We start from the raw sequence: 17,124 nt of genomic DNA on the forward strand, positions 1-17,124 counted from the left end.
TGACACTGGGATATTGGCGCCATTCCAAAGCCATGGCCATCCTAAAGCCAGGAAAATCAGCCAACGATCCCAAAAGCTACTGCCCCATCGCCATTCTGTCTATGGTCTACAAGGTGGTCGAATGGCTCATTCTTAACCGTTCATAGACTTGTCATCAGCATACGACACTGTCTGGCGCAAAGGTCTGCTACTGAAACTTTCAATAATCATCCAATGCCGCAAGACTCTCAGGCTTATCAACACGTAACAAGCAACCACAAGTTCCGTGTCTATCTTGTTGACAAGACCAGCCGAACACGGACGCTCAACAACTGTCTGCCACAGGGGTCGGTGCTCGCACTGGCTTTTTTCAACATCTATATGGCAGACACGCCCTGCACCAAATCCTGGAAGGTCGCCTATGCTGATGACGTAGCACTGCTGACGCAGGCATTGATGCTAACAAGCGGCCTGGACCGACTGGAACGCTGCTTCCGGGCCTGTCGCCTCCGCCCCAATCCAGAGAAGACAGTTGTTGGCGTTCCATCTGAACAACAACGCCGCCGGGAAAGAACTCAACGTTTCCTTCTGCGGAAGGTGACTTGCCCATGAACCCCACCCAAAATACCTGGGCCTCACCCTTGACAGGACACTCACCTATCGGCCCCATCTCACCAACACCGGTCAAAAAGTAAAAACCCGGGTAAACCTGGTCCGGAAACTCATTGGAACGTCATGGGGGAGCACAGCCAGAACACTTCACACTGCAACAATGGCCCTAGTCTACTCTGCTGCAGAATCCTGGTCCTGCAGCCGTCACACAAAGATCGTGGACGAGCAGCTAAACGCCGCCATGAGGACGGTGTCAGGGACGCTCGAGTCCACTCCAACTGAGTGGCTCCCGGTGCAGTCCTACATTGCCCCGCCCGCCATTCATCATGACGCCACCGTGCTCCGTGAGATGGAAAAAATCATGAGCAACATCGATCTTCCCATTCACGACGACTTGAAACCCCACTACAAAAGCACTTAAAATCGCACTGGCCATTCTGGGAAACAGCAGCCAATATTCATGCAGCTAGTATCGACCCCCTATCTAGACGGACGGAATTGTGGAACGCACACAACATAAAGAACCAACACCTCATCTCTGACCCAACGGCTGAGGTCCCTGGCTTCGACCTCCCTCGAAGACAGTGGACAGCGCTCAATGTAATCCACACAGGGCATGGACGATGCGGCCTCCTGCTCCACAAGTGGAAGATGAGGGACGGCCTAAAGTGTGACTGTGGCCATGAGTCCCAGACCATGGAACATATCACATCAACCTGCCCACTGAGATCTGTTGTGGGAGGCACCTCATTTCTCTACTCGGCACCTCAGGAGGCCATCGAATGGATAGCCAAACTAGACATCCCATTATAAGCTTTTCCCGTCATACAAAACAACAACAATATGCACAAACACACATTAATGCACACACACCAATGCACATACACACAAACACACACACATACACAAAAACACAAACACACACATCAATACACATATGCATAGAGAGACAGAAACATACACCAATACACATGCACAAGCACACATCAATACACGCACAAACACACACTTCTGTGCTCTCTCACACACACACACAAATACACATGCACAAACAAATCAATACACACATGCGTACAAACACCCAGAGGCAGAAACAGGCACGAATACACATGTACACACAAAGACACATGTACATGGAACACAGACATACATCACTACACACATGCGTGCACATACATAAATGCACACGCCTAAACACATCAATATACATGCACAAACACACACACATAAAACACATGCACTTCAATACCCAATCATACACACAAACATGTTGCTGTTACCTCAGTAACTGCCTGAATTGACGCTCCATACTTCAGCAACAGATCCATTACTTTAATCCTGTTTTTCTTGCACGCGATATGAAGTGGGGTGAAACCATTCTGCAACACAAATTCTAGATGTATTACTTATTCAATACATTGCAACTGTTATTTTGCAATTGATCATTTCAAGATGAAAAGCCTTTTCCTCTTTTATCAAAAGCCTTTTTTTCTGACGCCGGTTTTGACTGTACCATAGTGTAGCAAAGAAAATAGGAAGACCAAGAGGAATGGAGAGAATTACATTGGTGCTAATGGCCCACGTTCCACAGCATTACAACAAAAACTTGCATTTATATAGCACCTTTAGCATAGTAAAATGTCCCAAGGCGCTTCACATGGGTGTTCTAAACCAAAATTTGAAACCGAGCCGCATAAGGAGATTTTAGGACAGGGTCAAAGATGTAGGTTTTAGGGAGTGTCTTAAAGGAGGAGAGAGAGGTAGAGAGGTGGAGAAGTTTAGGGAGGGAATTCCAGAGCTTAGGGCCTCGGCAACAGAAGGCATGGCTGCCAATGGTGCAGCGATTAAAATCGGGGATGCAAACAAAACTCAGAGAAATCGTTAGACATGCGAATTAATGAGGCACTTATGGCTTATTTTTTAGAACCCGTGTAGACTTTCTGATCCTTTTCACTCCTTTGATACATACCTATGAAACTCCTTTCATCTCTATAGTCGTTTGATCCCGAGCACTCAATTTCTCCCACTATCCGTGGTATGTGACAAACTAGCACACTTGCTCCTCTTGCGTTGCGATTAATATTGATTCCTTCTCTCTTCCTAAGGGTATCATTTATCTACTTGTCCCCCTTCCTGCTTTTTAGGTTGTGCCCGCCCCTTCTTTTATTTGTTTAGAAATCTGAGCATTGCCATGGTGAAAACAGAGACCTCATTGTTATATAGAGAGCGCCATCCATTGAAGCTCACTTAAAAGAGGTTATCATTAATGCTGTGTTGTTTTTTAAACTCCTTACTAAATGTTCATATTTGTAGGGCTCATCCGTGGAGCCAGTTGGCCTTTCATTTCAGTCTGTAAAACCAAAATCAACTGCTATATGTATTATTATTATATTATATAATTGCAAGTTGTTGCTGTTTATTGATGGGGACTCCTTGCAGGGAGTCTGCTGCTCATTACTGATATTGTCATAATTGGTCTGTTTAGTGACATATTGCAGGCTCCGCCCCTTTTCTTGCCTCACTCTGAAGTACAAGAAAGGTCTCCACATCAGAATAATTTGAGAATCTAGTCAATGGCTTGTAATGTTTCCTTTTCGCAACTTAAGATGTTGAGGCTGCAAGGGGTTTTAAAATACTGACCATTCCCCCGCTTCATCTGTTTATATTAAAAACATAGGACCTTTGTGACTCTGCACCCAATGACCTTTCGTTAGCTATGCCTCCAGCCCTCTATAGGGCAGCACGGTGGCATAGTGGTTAGCACTGTTGCCTCACAGCGCCAGAGACCCGGGTTCGAATCCGGCCTCGGGCGGCTGTCTGTGTGGAGTTTGCACATTCTCCCCGTGTTTGCGTGGGTTTTCTCCGGGTGCTCCGGTTTCCTCCCACAGTCCAAAGATGTGCGGGTTAGGTTGATTGGCTATGATAAATTGACCCTTAGTGTTAGGGGGATTAAATACGTGGGGTTACAGGGATAGGGTGGGACATGTGTTGGTGTAGGGGTTACGGGGATCGGGTGGGATATGTGTCAGTGCAGGCTCGATGGGCCGAAATGGCCTCTATCTGCATTGTGGGGTTTCTGTGATTTCTGTGATAAAGATTCTTCAGCGAGTCATCAACTGTTTATTCCTGTTGTTATTGGCCAGAGGTTGGTGTAATACCCATTAATTGCCACTGGTTGTCCTCAGCGCACCCTACAAATACATTTACTACACTGCAGCAACGTTGAGTGCAAAGTGGTTTCCAGAGCAATGCTTTCTTTTTATTCCTTGCAGAAATGTCCTGAAATGAACTTCTGCTTAAATTCAGGAACGGAGACCAAATGCTGAGGTCTTCTTAGTAGGAAAGAACTTGTACTTATCTGGCACCTCTCAAATCCTGAGGACATCTCAAAGTGCTTATAAGAACATAAGAAATAGGAGCAGGAGTAGGCCATTCGGCCCTTCGAGCCTGCTCCGCCATTCAATAAGATCATGGCTGATCTTCTGCCTCAACTCCATTCACCGGCCCTATCGCCATATCCCTTGATGCCCTTACTAGTCAGAAATCTATCGACTTCTGTTTTGAATATACCCAATGACTGAGCCTCCACAGCCATCTGGGGTAGAGAATTCCAAAGATTCACCACCCTCTGTGTGAAGAAATGTCTTCTCATCTCAGTCCTGAATTGCCTACCCTTTATCCTGAGGCTGTGGCCCCTGGTTCTAGACTCCCCAGCTAAGGGAAACATTCTCCCAACATTCATCCTATCAAGCCCTGTAATAATTTTGTATGCTTCAATGAGATCCCCTCTCATTCTTCTGAATTCAAGAGAATACAGGCTTCACAGCCATTTAATTACAATTACAACAACAACTTGCATTTATATAGCGCCTTTAACGTAGTAAAATCTTCCAAGGTGCTTCACAGGAGCGTTATCAGACAGAATTTGACACCGAGCCACATAAGGAGATATTAGGACAGGTGAAAGAGGTAGGTTTTAAGGAGCATCTTAAAGGAGGAGAGGTAGAGAGGTGGAGAGGTTTAGGGAGGGAATTTCAGAGCTTAGGGCCGAGGCAGCTGAAGGTACGGCTGCCAATGGTGGAGCGATTGAAATATAGGATGCGCAAGAGGCCAGAATTGGAGGAGCGCAGAGATCTCAGAGGGTTGTGGGGCTGGAGGAGGTTACAGAGATAGGGAGGGGCAAGGCCATTGAGGGATTGGAAAACAAGGATGAGAATTTTAAAATTGAGGCGTTGGTGGACCGGGAGCAGGGCTATGGACAAAGATATGGGGGGGAAGTGGGACTAATTAGACAGCTCTTTCAAAGAGCCGGCATGGGCAGGATGGGCTGAATCCTTCTGTGCTGTAAGGTTCGATGGTAATGGTTTTCGAAGTACAGAAGAAACCTCTTCTCTGTAATAACAGGAGACAGAGCAGTTCTGGAGTCAGGCGTACTCAGTACTCACCAGTGCTTTGGCATTTGGGTTGGCTTTCTTTTCCAGTAGTACCTTGGCGACCTTGTAATGGCCGCAGTGAGCGGCAACATGCAGCGCCGTCAGGTAGTCATTGGTCACGTCATCCACTGGCACATCATGGTGGAGGAGCAGCTTCACAGAATTCAGATGGTCTCCTTGCGTTGCCATGTGCAGAGGGGACAAGCCATTCTGACGGAGCACAAACAGACAGTGAATGAACACAGAGACACTTCCTCACTACTTGGTTTATTACATCGAATATACAGCACAGAAACAGGCCATTCGGCCCAACAGGTCAATGCCGGTGTTTATGCTCCACACGTGCCTCTCTCCCAGCCCTCTTTATCTAACCCCATCAGCATAACCTTCTATTCCTTTTTCCCTCATGTACTTACGTAGCTTCTCCTTAAATACATCTATGCTAATCACCTCAACTACTCCGAGTTCCACATTCCCACCACTCTATCAAAGACCCAGGGATCACATGCTCAAAGATCAACTCTCATTCAGAAGAACTTGCAACGACCGTCTGCCCCTGATAATTCAAAGTCGTTTACTGCACGATAAATGTGAATTACCCAAAAATTCGAATTAAGCAACGAATGTAACTCGGTGCTAAAGAATTAACAGGTAATTGGAATTAATGGTAGACTGCGTAAATTGAAACCTTTACAATGAATTAAAGGCAGTGACTAAATCCAGATGTGGATTAACAGACAAGTTCTCTCAGTGAGTTCAACATGATATTTTTCCTGACGCTGAAAGGAAATGTGATGCCCGGCATTGTTGCAGTGTGAGTTTTACACAGCACAAGTGTCAATATGCAGGAGACACACATCCTCACTTCACAGAAACCCAAGAGTCACATCGAAGCAGAAGCAATTAAAATGGAGAAAGGGATGGAATCCACACACATAACAATCAACTGTACCAAACAGGACAACCAGGCAATCCTCTCACTATCTTGTTTTCTGCCCTACCGCCCGTTCTCTCTCCTGCCCTCCTGCAGGTGTTGTCTTCTTGCTGGGAGTCGGTTCTGCAGGAACTGTGTGCCTGCTGTTACTTCCCCCAAGTTCATGTGTGAGCATTAACAGTGAGTGTCAGCAGGTTATTCGACCACTGAGTGGATCACTTTGGCGTAAACCACCCAGCGGGAATGGGGCGGGATCGGGGCAGAAGCTCGCTTTATACACCACGCCCAATTTTACTCTCCACTGAAGAGGCAAATCGGGCGCCCGACCCGAACCCATCCCATTCACGCCAAGCGGTTTAGGTTAAAATTACCTCCCGAGCGTCTGATCAGGTCTTTACCCAATATTCTTACACACATGCGTGCACATTGCTCACACGCGCACATATATATTCAGCAGGTAGTGCCTTGATATTGATAGAAAGCAGGATCTCAGTGAAATTTCTTCTCACTAATCCAAGGACGCTGAGGTCAATTGTAGTGCTTCTATTGCCATCGGCTGAGGTCAGCTGGTGACACAGGATCGAATGACTAGGTAACTCTAATTGACAGGCACCAATCAATCACTCAGCATATGAGGTAGCACAAAACATCTCCATTTCCAATGTGGAGGGACATATCCTCAAACACCGGACATGGCTAACCCAACTGCAAATGTAAATAAGGACTGGCACAAATCCAAAAGATGTATGCAATCAAACTACTGGTATTTTGAACATAAAAGTAAATGGAAGCACAGTGAGAGAGGGATTTCAAACATCAACAGTCCTTTTAAAATCAAAATTGTTACTGTTTTCTTTACAGCATTTTGCCTTGGAGCTGCTACATTTTAGGGATTAGGATCCAGGTCAATTGTGCCACTGTTTCCTGGGCTATTTCTTGGAAGTTCCTCTCAACCTGCCAACAGGGAGGTTGCTAGACTTCCCACGTTGACCTCAGCAAGACTGCCATAAGTTTCTGACCTACAAGTGAGAAGTGCGCTTGTTGGCTATGGAGAGCTTCACAGTCAGATTAGCATCATAGATTCCATCTGGTCAGAGTACATCTTCAATATAGCCACACACGGGGACCATGCAGTCCAGAGGAAGCCTTAACCACATCAATGCTTTTAATTTATTCCATTCCGGGTAAGGTAACAACATTCACATTGCACTGCACAGGTTAAAACAACTGTTTCAATATGTAACTTCAAGCTAATAAAGCCTGGCAATTTGTTTCAAATCCACTAAAGCATGACATACTTTTGTTTTGGAAAGAATCGGGGCTCCTCGATCAAGCAACATTTCCACCACCTGCTCGTGCCCACTCCTTGCTGCACAGTGGAGAGGGGTCAGGCCATCCTAGGAAAAGAATTACAACATTATTGTCAAGTTTTGTCCCAGTACTTTGTGGTAAAAGCTGCTTTAACTACCACCCCTACATTACAACCGTGACTACACTTCAAGAGTACTTCATTGGTTGTAAAGTGCTTTGGGATTTACTTATATCCTTCCTCTCTTCCTTCCTCCTTTCTTCCCTACAGACACTGAAAATGGCACAATAACTGGGCACAGCACATCGCTCACCAGTGATTCTCTGAGTATTGCACTTCGCAATGTAGTTATTTATGGGGAACATATTGGGCCGTATACTCCGATGCCTACGGGTGTGTACGGGCTGTGTACACACCAGTAGGGACATTGGAAATGCCGGTTTCAGGCATGCGAAGCGCATGCGCTGAAAACCAGCATTTCCGATCTGTCAAGAATCTTCTTGACAGATCGGACACCTGCCCTGGAGAAGGGCCTCTGTGGGGGGAGAGTTCCGCTTTCTGGAGAACCTCCGCCCGCACAAAACCCTTAGAAATCTTACGCCTGCTTTTACCAGCATATGATGTGGAGATGCCGGTGTTGGACTGGGGTGGACAAATGTAAGAAGTCACACAACACCAGGTTATAGTCCAACAGCTTTATTTGAAATCACAAGCTTTCGGAGCGCTGCTCCTTCGTCAGGTGAAGTGAAGAGTTGCATATAAACACAGCATATATAGTCAGAGTGTACTGCCAGATGATTACAGGTAATTTTTTTCTAACTGCCCTTTATCACACCTCGGCAGAGAGATAATCACAGCAATCACAGGCGTGAATGGTGTCCAAACAGGTCAGTCAGGAAAATATTACATCAAAGAACAATGAGGTGGGGTCACAAGGGGTCAAATGTTGCAGAAGCTGGGGTCTGTATGAAAAACAAAAAACAAACAAAAAACTATTTTTTTTGCTGGAAATCACAGCAGGTCCGGCCGCATCTGTATAGAGAGAACAAGCCAACGACGACTCGAGTCTGGATGACTACGTCAGGTGGGGTTACATGTAGCGTGACATGAACCCAAGATCCCGGTTGAGGCCGTCCTCATGAGTGCGGAACTTGGCTATCAGTTTCTGCTCGACGATTTTACGTTGTCGTGTGTCTCAAAGGCCGCCTTGGAGAATGCTTACCCGAAGATCGGAGGCTGAATGTCCTTGACTGCTGAAGTGTTCCCCGACTGGGAGGGAACACTCCTGCCTGGCGATTGTTGTGCGGTGTCCGTTCATCCATTGTCGCAGTGTCTGCATGGTTTCGCTGATGTACCATGCTCCGGGGCATCCTTTCCTGCAACGTATGAGGTAGACAACGTTGGCCGAGTCACATGAGTATGTACCATGTACCTGGTGGGTGGTGTCTTCACGTGTGATGATGGTATCTGTGTTGATGATCTGGCATGTCTTGCAGAGGTTGCCGTGGCAGGGTTGTGTGGTGGCATGGTTGCTGTTCTCCTGAAAGCTGGGTAATTTGCTGCGAACGATGGTCTGTTTGAGGTTAGGCGGCTGTTTGAAGGTGAGTAGTGGAGGCGTGGGGATGGCCTTAGCGAGGTGTTCGTCGTCATCGATGACATGTTGAAGGCTGCGAAGAACATGGCGTAGTTTCTCCGCTCCGGGGAAGTACTGGACGATGAAGGGTACTCTGTTGGTTGTGTCCTGTGTTTGTCTTCTGAGGAGGTCTGTACGATTTTTCACTGTGGCCCGTCGGAACTGTCGATCGACGAGTTGAGCGTCATATCCCGTTTTTACGAGGGCGTCTTTCAGCGTCTGTAGGTGTCCATCGCGTTCCTCCTCGTCTGAGCAGATCCTGTGTATTCGCAGGGCTTGTCCATAGGGGATGGCTTCTTTAACGTGGTTAGGGTGGAAGCTGGAGAAGTGGAGTATCGTGAGGTTGTCCGTGGGCTTGCGGGAGAGTGAAGTGCTGAGGTGTCCGTCTTTGATGGAGATTCGTGTGTCCAAGAATGAAACCGATTCTGAGGGATAGTCCATGGTGAGTTTGATGGTGGGATGGAACTTGTTAATGTTATCGTGTAGTCTTTTCAGTGATTCTTCGTCGTGGGTCCATAGGAAGAAAATGTCGTCGATGTATCTGGTGTATAGCGTTGGTTGGAGGTCCTGTGCAGTGAAGAAGTCTTGCTCGAACTTGTGCATGAAGATGTTGGCGCATTGGGGTGCGAATTTGGTCCCCATGGCTGTTCCGTGTGTTTGGGTAAAGAACTGGTTGTCGAAGGTGAAGACATTGTGGTCAAGGATGAAGCGGATGAGTTGTAGGATGGCGTCTGGAGATTGGCTGTTGTTGGTGTTGAGTACTGAGGCTGTCGCAGCGATGCCGTCATCGTGGGGGATACTGGTGTAGAGTGCCGAGACGTCCATCGTGGCGAGGAGTGTTCCTGGTTCAACTGGTCCATGGGTGCTGAGTTTCTGTAAGAAGTCTGTAGTGTCGCGACAGAAGCTGGGGGTTCCCTGTACGATGGGTTTTAGGATGCCCTCGACGTATCCAGAGAGGTTCTCACACAGGGTTCCGTTGCCTGATACGATAGGACGTCCGGGTGTGTTGGCTTTGTGTATCTTTGTTGGCAGTAGAAGTCTCCCACACGGGGAGTACGTGGGATGAGAGCGCGTAGGATGCTTTGAAGGTCTGGATCGATTTATTAGCATAATAAGAGTTGAAAAAAGTTTTTTTTTTCAATTTCACTCATTTTTCATTTAAAAATACTTTTAAAAAAGGTAAGTTTATTTTTAGCCCTGTAAAAAACTTTAATTACTTTTTTCAAAAAATTAAATTTTTGTTTAAAATATTTAATTTATTGTAATTTGAACTCATTTTAAAAAAGTGATGGTTTTTTAAAAATGTATTTAATGTTTTACTGTGTTTTTGGGATGATCTCCATTCATATATTTGACAGGTCTATCTGTCAAGTGCATGAAGGGAGATTCCCTTCTCCTATTGGCTCCTCATGGCCCACGTGATCCCAGGAATACTTGCAAAACACATGCGCCTCTGGGATACGTGGGCCCTGTGCATTTCGGGAGCACTCAGGTAAGTTCGTAGATTTTTCCAGATCGGAGGCCTCCACATGCAGGAAGCCTCCGATCGGAAAATACGGGCCATTAGATCATTGGTGACGATTAAAAGTTACGTCTAGCAATTCTGGAATGTTGAAAGTAGCATTATTTAAGTGTGAAAAACATGGCGTCTACCCTACTCTGAATAAAGAAACCAGATTTATTTTAAACGTCCCTGATGCAAAACTGCTTTGACTGATTGTAAAGGATTGGCACTTCCTGTTATAGCACCTGTTATATAATCAGTGTATTCAAAGAAGAAAAAAACAAGTTGCATTTATATAGCTTTTTTCACAACCTAACGTTATCCCAAAGTATCTCACAGGCAAATAAAATACTTTTGAAGAGCAGTCACTGTTGTAATGTAGGGAAAGGAAGCCAATTCACGCACAGCAAGGGCCCACAAACAGAATGAGGTAAATGAACAATTAATCTGCTTTTGCTGTTGTTGGTTGAGGGAAAAATATTGGCCAGAACAGTGGGGAGAACTCCCTGGCTCTTCTTCGAATAGTGTCACGAGATTTTTTTTACGTCCATTTGAGAGGGCAGACGGGGCCTCGGTTTAACGTCTCGTCTCATCTGAAAGATGGCACCTCCAACGATGCAGCTATCACGCAGTGCAGCGCTCCCTCAGTGCAGCAGTCCCTCAGTGCAGCGCTCCCTCAGTGCAGCAGTCCCTCAGTGCAGCGCTCCCTCAGTGCAGCAGTCCCTCAGTGCAGCAGTCCCTCAGTACACGCTCCCTCAGTGCAGCACTCCCTCAGTGCAGCACTCCCTCAGTGCAGCACTCCCTCAGCGCAGCAGTCCCTCAGTGCAGCAGTCCCTCAGTACACGCTCCCTCAGTGCAGCACTCCCTCAGTGCAGCGCTCCCTCAGTGCAGCAGTCCCTCAGTGCAGCAGTCCCTCAGTACACGCTCCCTCAGTGCAGCACTCCCTCAGTGCAGCGCTCCCTCAGTGCAGCAGTCCCTCAGTGCAGCAGTCCCTCAGTGCAGCGCTCCCTCAGTGCAGCGCTCCCTCAGTGCAGCAGGCCCTCAGTGCAGCAGTCCCTCAGTACACGCTCCCTCAGTGCAGCACTCCCTCAGTGCAGCGCTCCCTCAGTGCAGCAGTCCCTCAGTGCAGCAGTCCTTCAGTGCAGCGCTCCCTCAGTGCAGCGCTCCCTCAGTGCAGCAGTCCCTCAGTGCAGCAGGCCCTCAGTGCAGCAGTCCCTCAGTACATGCTCCCTCAGTGCAGCGCTCCCTCAGTGCAGCAGTCCCTCAGTACACGCTCCCTCAGTGCAGCGCTCCCTCAGTACTCGCTCCCTCAGTGCAGCGCTCCCTCAGTGCAGCGCTCCCTCAGTGCAGCACTCCCTCAGTGCAGCGCTCCCTCAGTGCAGCGCTCCCTCAGTACACGCTCCCTCAGTGCAGCGCTCCCTCAGTGCAGCGCTCCCTCAGTGCAGCAGTCCCTCAGTACACGCTCCCTCAGTGCAGCATTCCCTCAGTGCAGCGCTCCCTCAGTGCAGCAGTCCCTCAGTGCAGCACTCCCTCAGTACTCGCTCCCTCAGTACTCGCTCCCTCAGTGCAGCACTCCCTCAGTGCAGCACTCCCCCAGTGCAGCACTCCCTCAGTACTCGCTCCCTCAGTAATGCACTCCCTCAGTACTCGCTCCCTCAGTGCAGCACTCCCTCAGTACTCGCTCCCTCAGTGCAGCACTCGCTCAGTGCAGCGCTCCCTCAGTACTCGCTCCCTCAGTACTCGCTCCCTCAGTGCAGCACTCCCTCAGTGCAGCACTCCCTCAGTCCTCGCTCCCTCAGTGCAGCACTCCCTCAGTACTCACTCCCTCAGTACTTGCATCCTCAGTGCAGCACTCCCTCAGTAACGCACTCCCTCAATGCAGCACTCCCTCAGTGCAGCACTCCCTCAGTCCTCGCTCCCTCAGTGCAGCGCTCCCTCAGTAACGCACTCCCTCAGTGCAGCACTCCCTCAATGCAGCACTCCCTCAGTCCTCGCTCCCTCAGTACTCACTCCCTCAGTGCAGCGCTCCCTCAGTAATGCACTCCCTCAGTGCAGCACTCCCTCAGTGCTGCACTCCCTCAGTGCAGCACTCCCTCAGTACTGCACTCCCTCAGTACTCGCTCCCTCAGTGCAGCGCTCCCTCAGTGCAGCACTCCCTCAGTGCAGCACTCCCTCAGTAATGCACTGCCTCAGTGCAGGGCTCCCTCAGTGCAGCACTCCCTCAGTATTCGCTCCCTCAGCACTCGCTCCCTCAGTACACGCTCCCTCAGTGCACGCTCCCTCAGTGCAGCACTCCCTCAGTGCAGCACTCCCTCAGTACTCGCTCCCTCAGTGCAGCACTCCCTCAGTGCAGCGCTCCCTCAGTGCAGCGCTCCCTCAGTGCAGCACTCCCTCAGTACTCGCTCCCTCAGTAATGCACTCCCTCAGTACTCGCTCCCTCAGTGCAGCAGTCCCTCAGTACTCGCTCTCTCAGTACTCGCTCCCTCAGTGCAGCACTCCCTCAGTACTCGCTCCCTCAGTGCAGCACCCCCTCAGTGCAGCACTCCCTCAGTACTCGCTCCCTCAGTACTCGCTCCCTCAGTGCAGCGCTCCCTCAGTGCAGCACTCCCTCAGTACTCGCTCCCTAAGTGCAGCACTCCCTCAGTGCAGCACTCCCTCAGTACTCGCTCCCTCAGTGCAGCACTCCCTCAGTGCAGCACTCCCTCAGTCCTCGCTCCCTCAGTGCAGCACTCCCTCAGTACTCACTCCCTCAGTACTTGCATCCTCAGTGCAGCACTCCCTCAGTAACGCACTCCCTCAATGCAGCACTCCCAGTGCAGCACTCCCTCAGTCCTCGCTCCCTCAGTGCAGCGCTCCCTCAGTAACGCACTCCCTCAGTGCAGCACTCCCTCAATGCAGCACTCCCTCAGTCCTCGCTCCCTCAGTACTCACTCCCTCAGTGCAGCGCTCCCTCAGTAACGCACTCCCTCAGTGCAGCACTCCCTCAGTGCTGCACTCCCTCAGTGCAGCACTCCCTCAGTACTGCACTCCCTCAGTACTCGCTCCCTCAGTGCAGCGCTCCCTCAGTGCAGCACTCCCTCAGTGCGGCACTCCCTCAGTAACGCACTGCCTCAGTGCAGGGCTCCCTCAGTGCAGCACTCCCTCAGTACTCGCTCCCTCAGTACTCGCTCCCTCAGTGCAGCACTCCCTCAGTGCAGCACTCCCTCAGTCCTCGCTCCCTCAGTGCAGCACTCCCTCAGTACTCACTCCCTCAGTACTTGCATCCTCAGTGCAGCACTCCCTCAGTAATGCACTCCCTCAATGCAGCACTCCCTCAGTGCAGCACTCCCTCAGTCCTCGCTCCCTCAGTGCAGCGCTCCCTCAGTAACGCACTCCCTCAGTGCAGCGCTCCCTCAGTGCAGCACTCCCTCAGTAACGCACTGCCTCAGTGCAGGGCTCCCTCAGTGCAGCACTCCCTCAGTACTCGCTCCCTCAGCACTCGCTCCCTCAGTACACGCTCCCTCAGTACACGCTCCCTCAGTACACGCTCCCTCAGTGCAGCACTCCCTCAGTGCAGCACTCCCTCAGTACTGCGCTCCATCAGTGCAGCACTCCCTCAGTGCAGCACTCCCTCAGTACTCGCTCCCTCAGTACTCACTCCCTCAGTACACGCTCCCTCAGTACACGCTCCCTCAGTACATGCTCCCTCAGTACACGCTCCCTCAGTGCAGTAGTCCCTCAGTGCAGCAGTCCCTCCGTACTCGCTCCCTCAGTGCAGCACTCCCTCAGTGCAGCAGTCCCTCAGTACTCGCTCCCTCAGTGCAGCACTCCCTCAGTACTCGCTCCCTCAGTGCAGCACTCCCTCAGTGCAGCGCTCCCTCAGTACTCGCTCCCTCAGTACTCGCTCCCTCAGTACACGCTCCCTCAGTGCAGTAGTCCCTCAGTGCAGCAGTCCCTCCGTACTCGCTCCCTCAGTGCAGCACTCCCTCAGTGCAGCAGTCCCTCAGTACTCGCTCCCTCAGTGCAGCACTCCCTCAGTGCAGCACTCCCTCAGTGCAGCAGTCTCTCAGTACTCGCTCCCTAAGTGCAGCACTCCCTCAGTGCAGCACTCCCTCAGTACTCGCTCCCTCAGTGCAGCACTCCCTCAGTGCAGCGCTCCCTCAGTACTCGCTCCCTCAGTACTCGCTCCCTCAGTGCAGCACTCCCTCAGTGCAGCACTCCCTCAGTCCTCGCTCCCTCAGTGCAGCACTCCCTCAGTACTCACTCCCTCAGTACTTGCATCCTCAGTGCAGCACTCCCTCAGTAACGCACTCCCTCAATGCAGCACTCCCTCAGTGCAGCACTCCCTCAGTCCTCGCTCCCTCAGTGCAGCGCTCCCTCAGTAACGCACTCCCTCAGTGCAGCACTCCCTCAATGCAGCACTCCCTCAGTCCTCGCTCCCTCAGTACTCACTCCCTCAGTGCAGCGCTCCCTCAGTAACGCACTCCCTCAGTGCAGCACTCCCTCAGTGCTGCACTCCCTCAGTGCAGCACTCCCTCAGTACTGCACTCCCTCAGTACTCGCTCCCTCAGTACTCGCTCCCTCAGTGCAGCACTCCCTCAGTGCAGCACTCCCTCAGTAACGCACTGCCTCAGTGCAGGGCTCCCTCAGTGCAGCACTCCCTCAGTACTCGCTCCCTCAGCACTCGCTCCCTCAGTACACGCTCCCTCAGTGCACGCTCCCTCAGTACACGCTCCCTCAGTGCAGCACTCCCTCAGTGCAGCACTCCCTCAGTACTCGCTCCCTCAGTGCAGCACTCCCTCAGTGCAGCACTCCCTCAGTGCAGCGCTCCCTCAGTGCAGCGCTCCCTCCGTACTGCGCTCCCTCAGTGCAGCACTCCCTCAGTACTCGCTCCCTCAGTACATGCTCCCTCAGTACACGCTCCCTCAGTACACGCTCCCTCAGTACACGCTCCCTCAGTGCAGTAGTCCCTCAGTGCAGCAGTCCCTCCGTACTCGCTCCCTCAGTGCAGCACTCCCTCAGTGCAGCAGTCCCTCAGTACTCGCTCCCTCAGTGCAGCACTCCCTCAGTGCAGCACTCCCTCAGTGCAGCAGTCTCTCAGTGCAGCAGTCGCTCAGTACTCGCTCCCTCAGTGCAGCACTCCCTCAGTGCAGCAGTCCCTCAGTACTCGCTCCCTCAGTGCAGCACTCCCTCAGTAATGCACTCCCTCAGTACTCGCTCCCTCAGTGCAGAGCTCCCTATGTGTCGCGCTCCCTCAGTGCCGCGCTCCCTCAGTGCCGCATTCCCTCAGTACTCGCTCCCTCAGTACTGCACTCCCTCAGTACTTGCTCCCTCAGTACTGCACTCCCTCAGTACTGCACTCCCTCAGTACTCGCTCCCTCAGTACCGCACGCCCTCAGTGCAGCACTCGCTCATGCAGCACTCCCTCAGTACTGTACTCCCTCAGTACTGCACTCCTTCAGTACTTGCTCCCTCACTACTGCACTCCCTCAGTACTCGCTCCCTCAGTACTGCACTCCCTCAGTACTCGCTCCCTCAGTGCAGCACTCCCTCAGTACTCGCTCCCTCAGTGCAGCGCTCCCTCAGTGCAGCACTCCCTCACTACTCGCTCCCTCAGTGCAGCTCTCCCTCAGTACTCGCTCCCTCAGTACTCGCTCCCTCAGTGCAGCACTCCCTCAGTACTCGCTCCCTCAGTGCAGCACTCCCTCAGTGCAGCACTCCCTCAGTCCTCGATCCCTCAGTGCAGCACTCCCTCAGTACTCACTCCCTCAGTACTTGCATCCTCAGTGCAGCACTCTCAGTAACGCACTCCCTCAATGCAGCACTCCCTCAGTGCAGCACTCCCTCAGTCCTCGCTCCCTCAGTACTCGCTCCCTCAGTGCAGCGCTCCCTCAGTAACGCACTCCCTCAGTGCAGCACTCCCTCAATGCAGCACTCCCTCAGTCCTCGCTCCCTCAGTGCAGCGCTCCCTCAGTAACGCACTCCCTCAGTGCAGCACTCCCTCAGTGCAGCACTCCCTCAGTGCAGCACTCCCTCAGTACTGCACTCCCTCAGTACTCGCTCCCTCAGTACTCGCTCCCTCAGTGCAGCGCTCCCTCAGTGCAGCACTCCCTCAGTAACGCACTGCCTCAGTGCAGGGCTCCCTCAGTGCAGCACTCCCTCAGTACTCGCTCCCTCAGCACTCGTTCCCTCAGTACACGCTCCCTCAGTACACGCTCCCTCAGTACACGCTCCCTCAGTACACGCTCCCTCAGTGCAGTAGTCCCTCAGTGCAGCAGTCCCTCCGTACTCGCTCCCTCAGTGCAGCACTCCCTCAGTGCAGCAGTCCCTCAGTACTCGCTCCCTCAGTGCAGCACTCCCTCAGTGCAGCACTCCCTCAGTGCAGCAGTCTCTCAGTGCAGCAGTCGCTCAGTACTCGCTCCCTCAGTGCAGCACTCCCTCAGTGCAGCAGTCCCTCAGTACTCGCTCCCTCAGTGCAGCACTCCCTCAGTAATGCACTCCCTCAGTACTCGCTCCCTCAGTGCAGAGCTCCCTATGTGTCGCGCTCCCTCAGTGCCGCGCTCCCTCAGTGCCGCGCTCCCTCAGTGCCGCACTCCCTCAGTACTCGCTCCCTCAGTACTGCACTCCCTCAGTACTTGCTCCCTCAGTACTGCACTCCCTCAGTACTGCACTCCCTCAGTACTCGCTCCCTCAGTACCGCACGCCCTCAGTGCAGCACTCGCTCATGCAGCACTCCCTCAG

General features: G+C 51.6%; 1 protein-coding gene across 19 annotated transcripts in view; it reads right to left on the reverse strand.

Moving 5' to 3' along the window:
- The window catches only part of ank3b (ankyrin 3b), an 878,328-nt gene that overhangs the window by 180,950 nt on the left and 680,254 nt on the right, over nt 1-17,124 (reverse strand). For all 19 annotated transcript variants that reach the window (XM_085994929.1, XM_085994938.1, XM_085994933.1 and 16 more), the window contains 3 exons: nt 7,257-7,355; nt 5,037-5,234; nt 1,872-1,970 (listed from right to left, as the gene is read on the reverse strand). In XM_085994929.1, the coding sequence (XP_085851055.1) occupies nt 1,872-1,970; nt 5,037-5,234; nt 7,257-7,355 (396 nt within the window). The remainder of the gene's footprint in view (nt 1-1,871; nt 1,971-5,036; nt 5,235-7,256; nt 7,356-17,124) is intronic.

The sequence above is a fragment of the Somniosus microcephalus genome, chromosome 8, assembly GCF_052327205.1.
Source record: "Somniosus microcephalus isolate GS21.2 chromosome 8, FLI_Smic_1.0, whole genome shotgun sequence".
Classification (NCBI taxonomy): domain Eukaryota; kingdom Metazoa; phylum Chordata; class Chondrichthyes; order Squaliformes; family Somniosidae; genus Somniosus; species Somniosus microcephalus.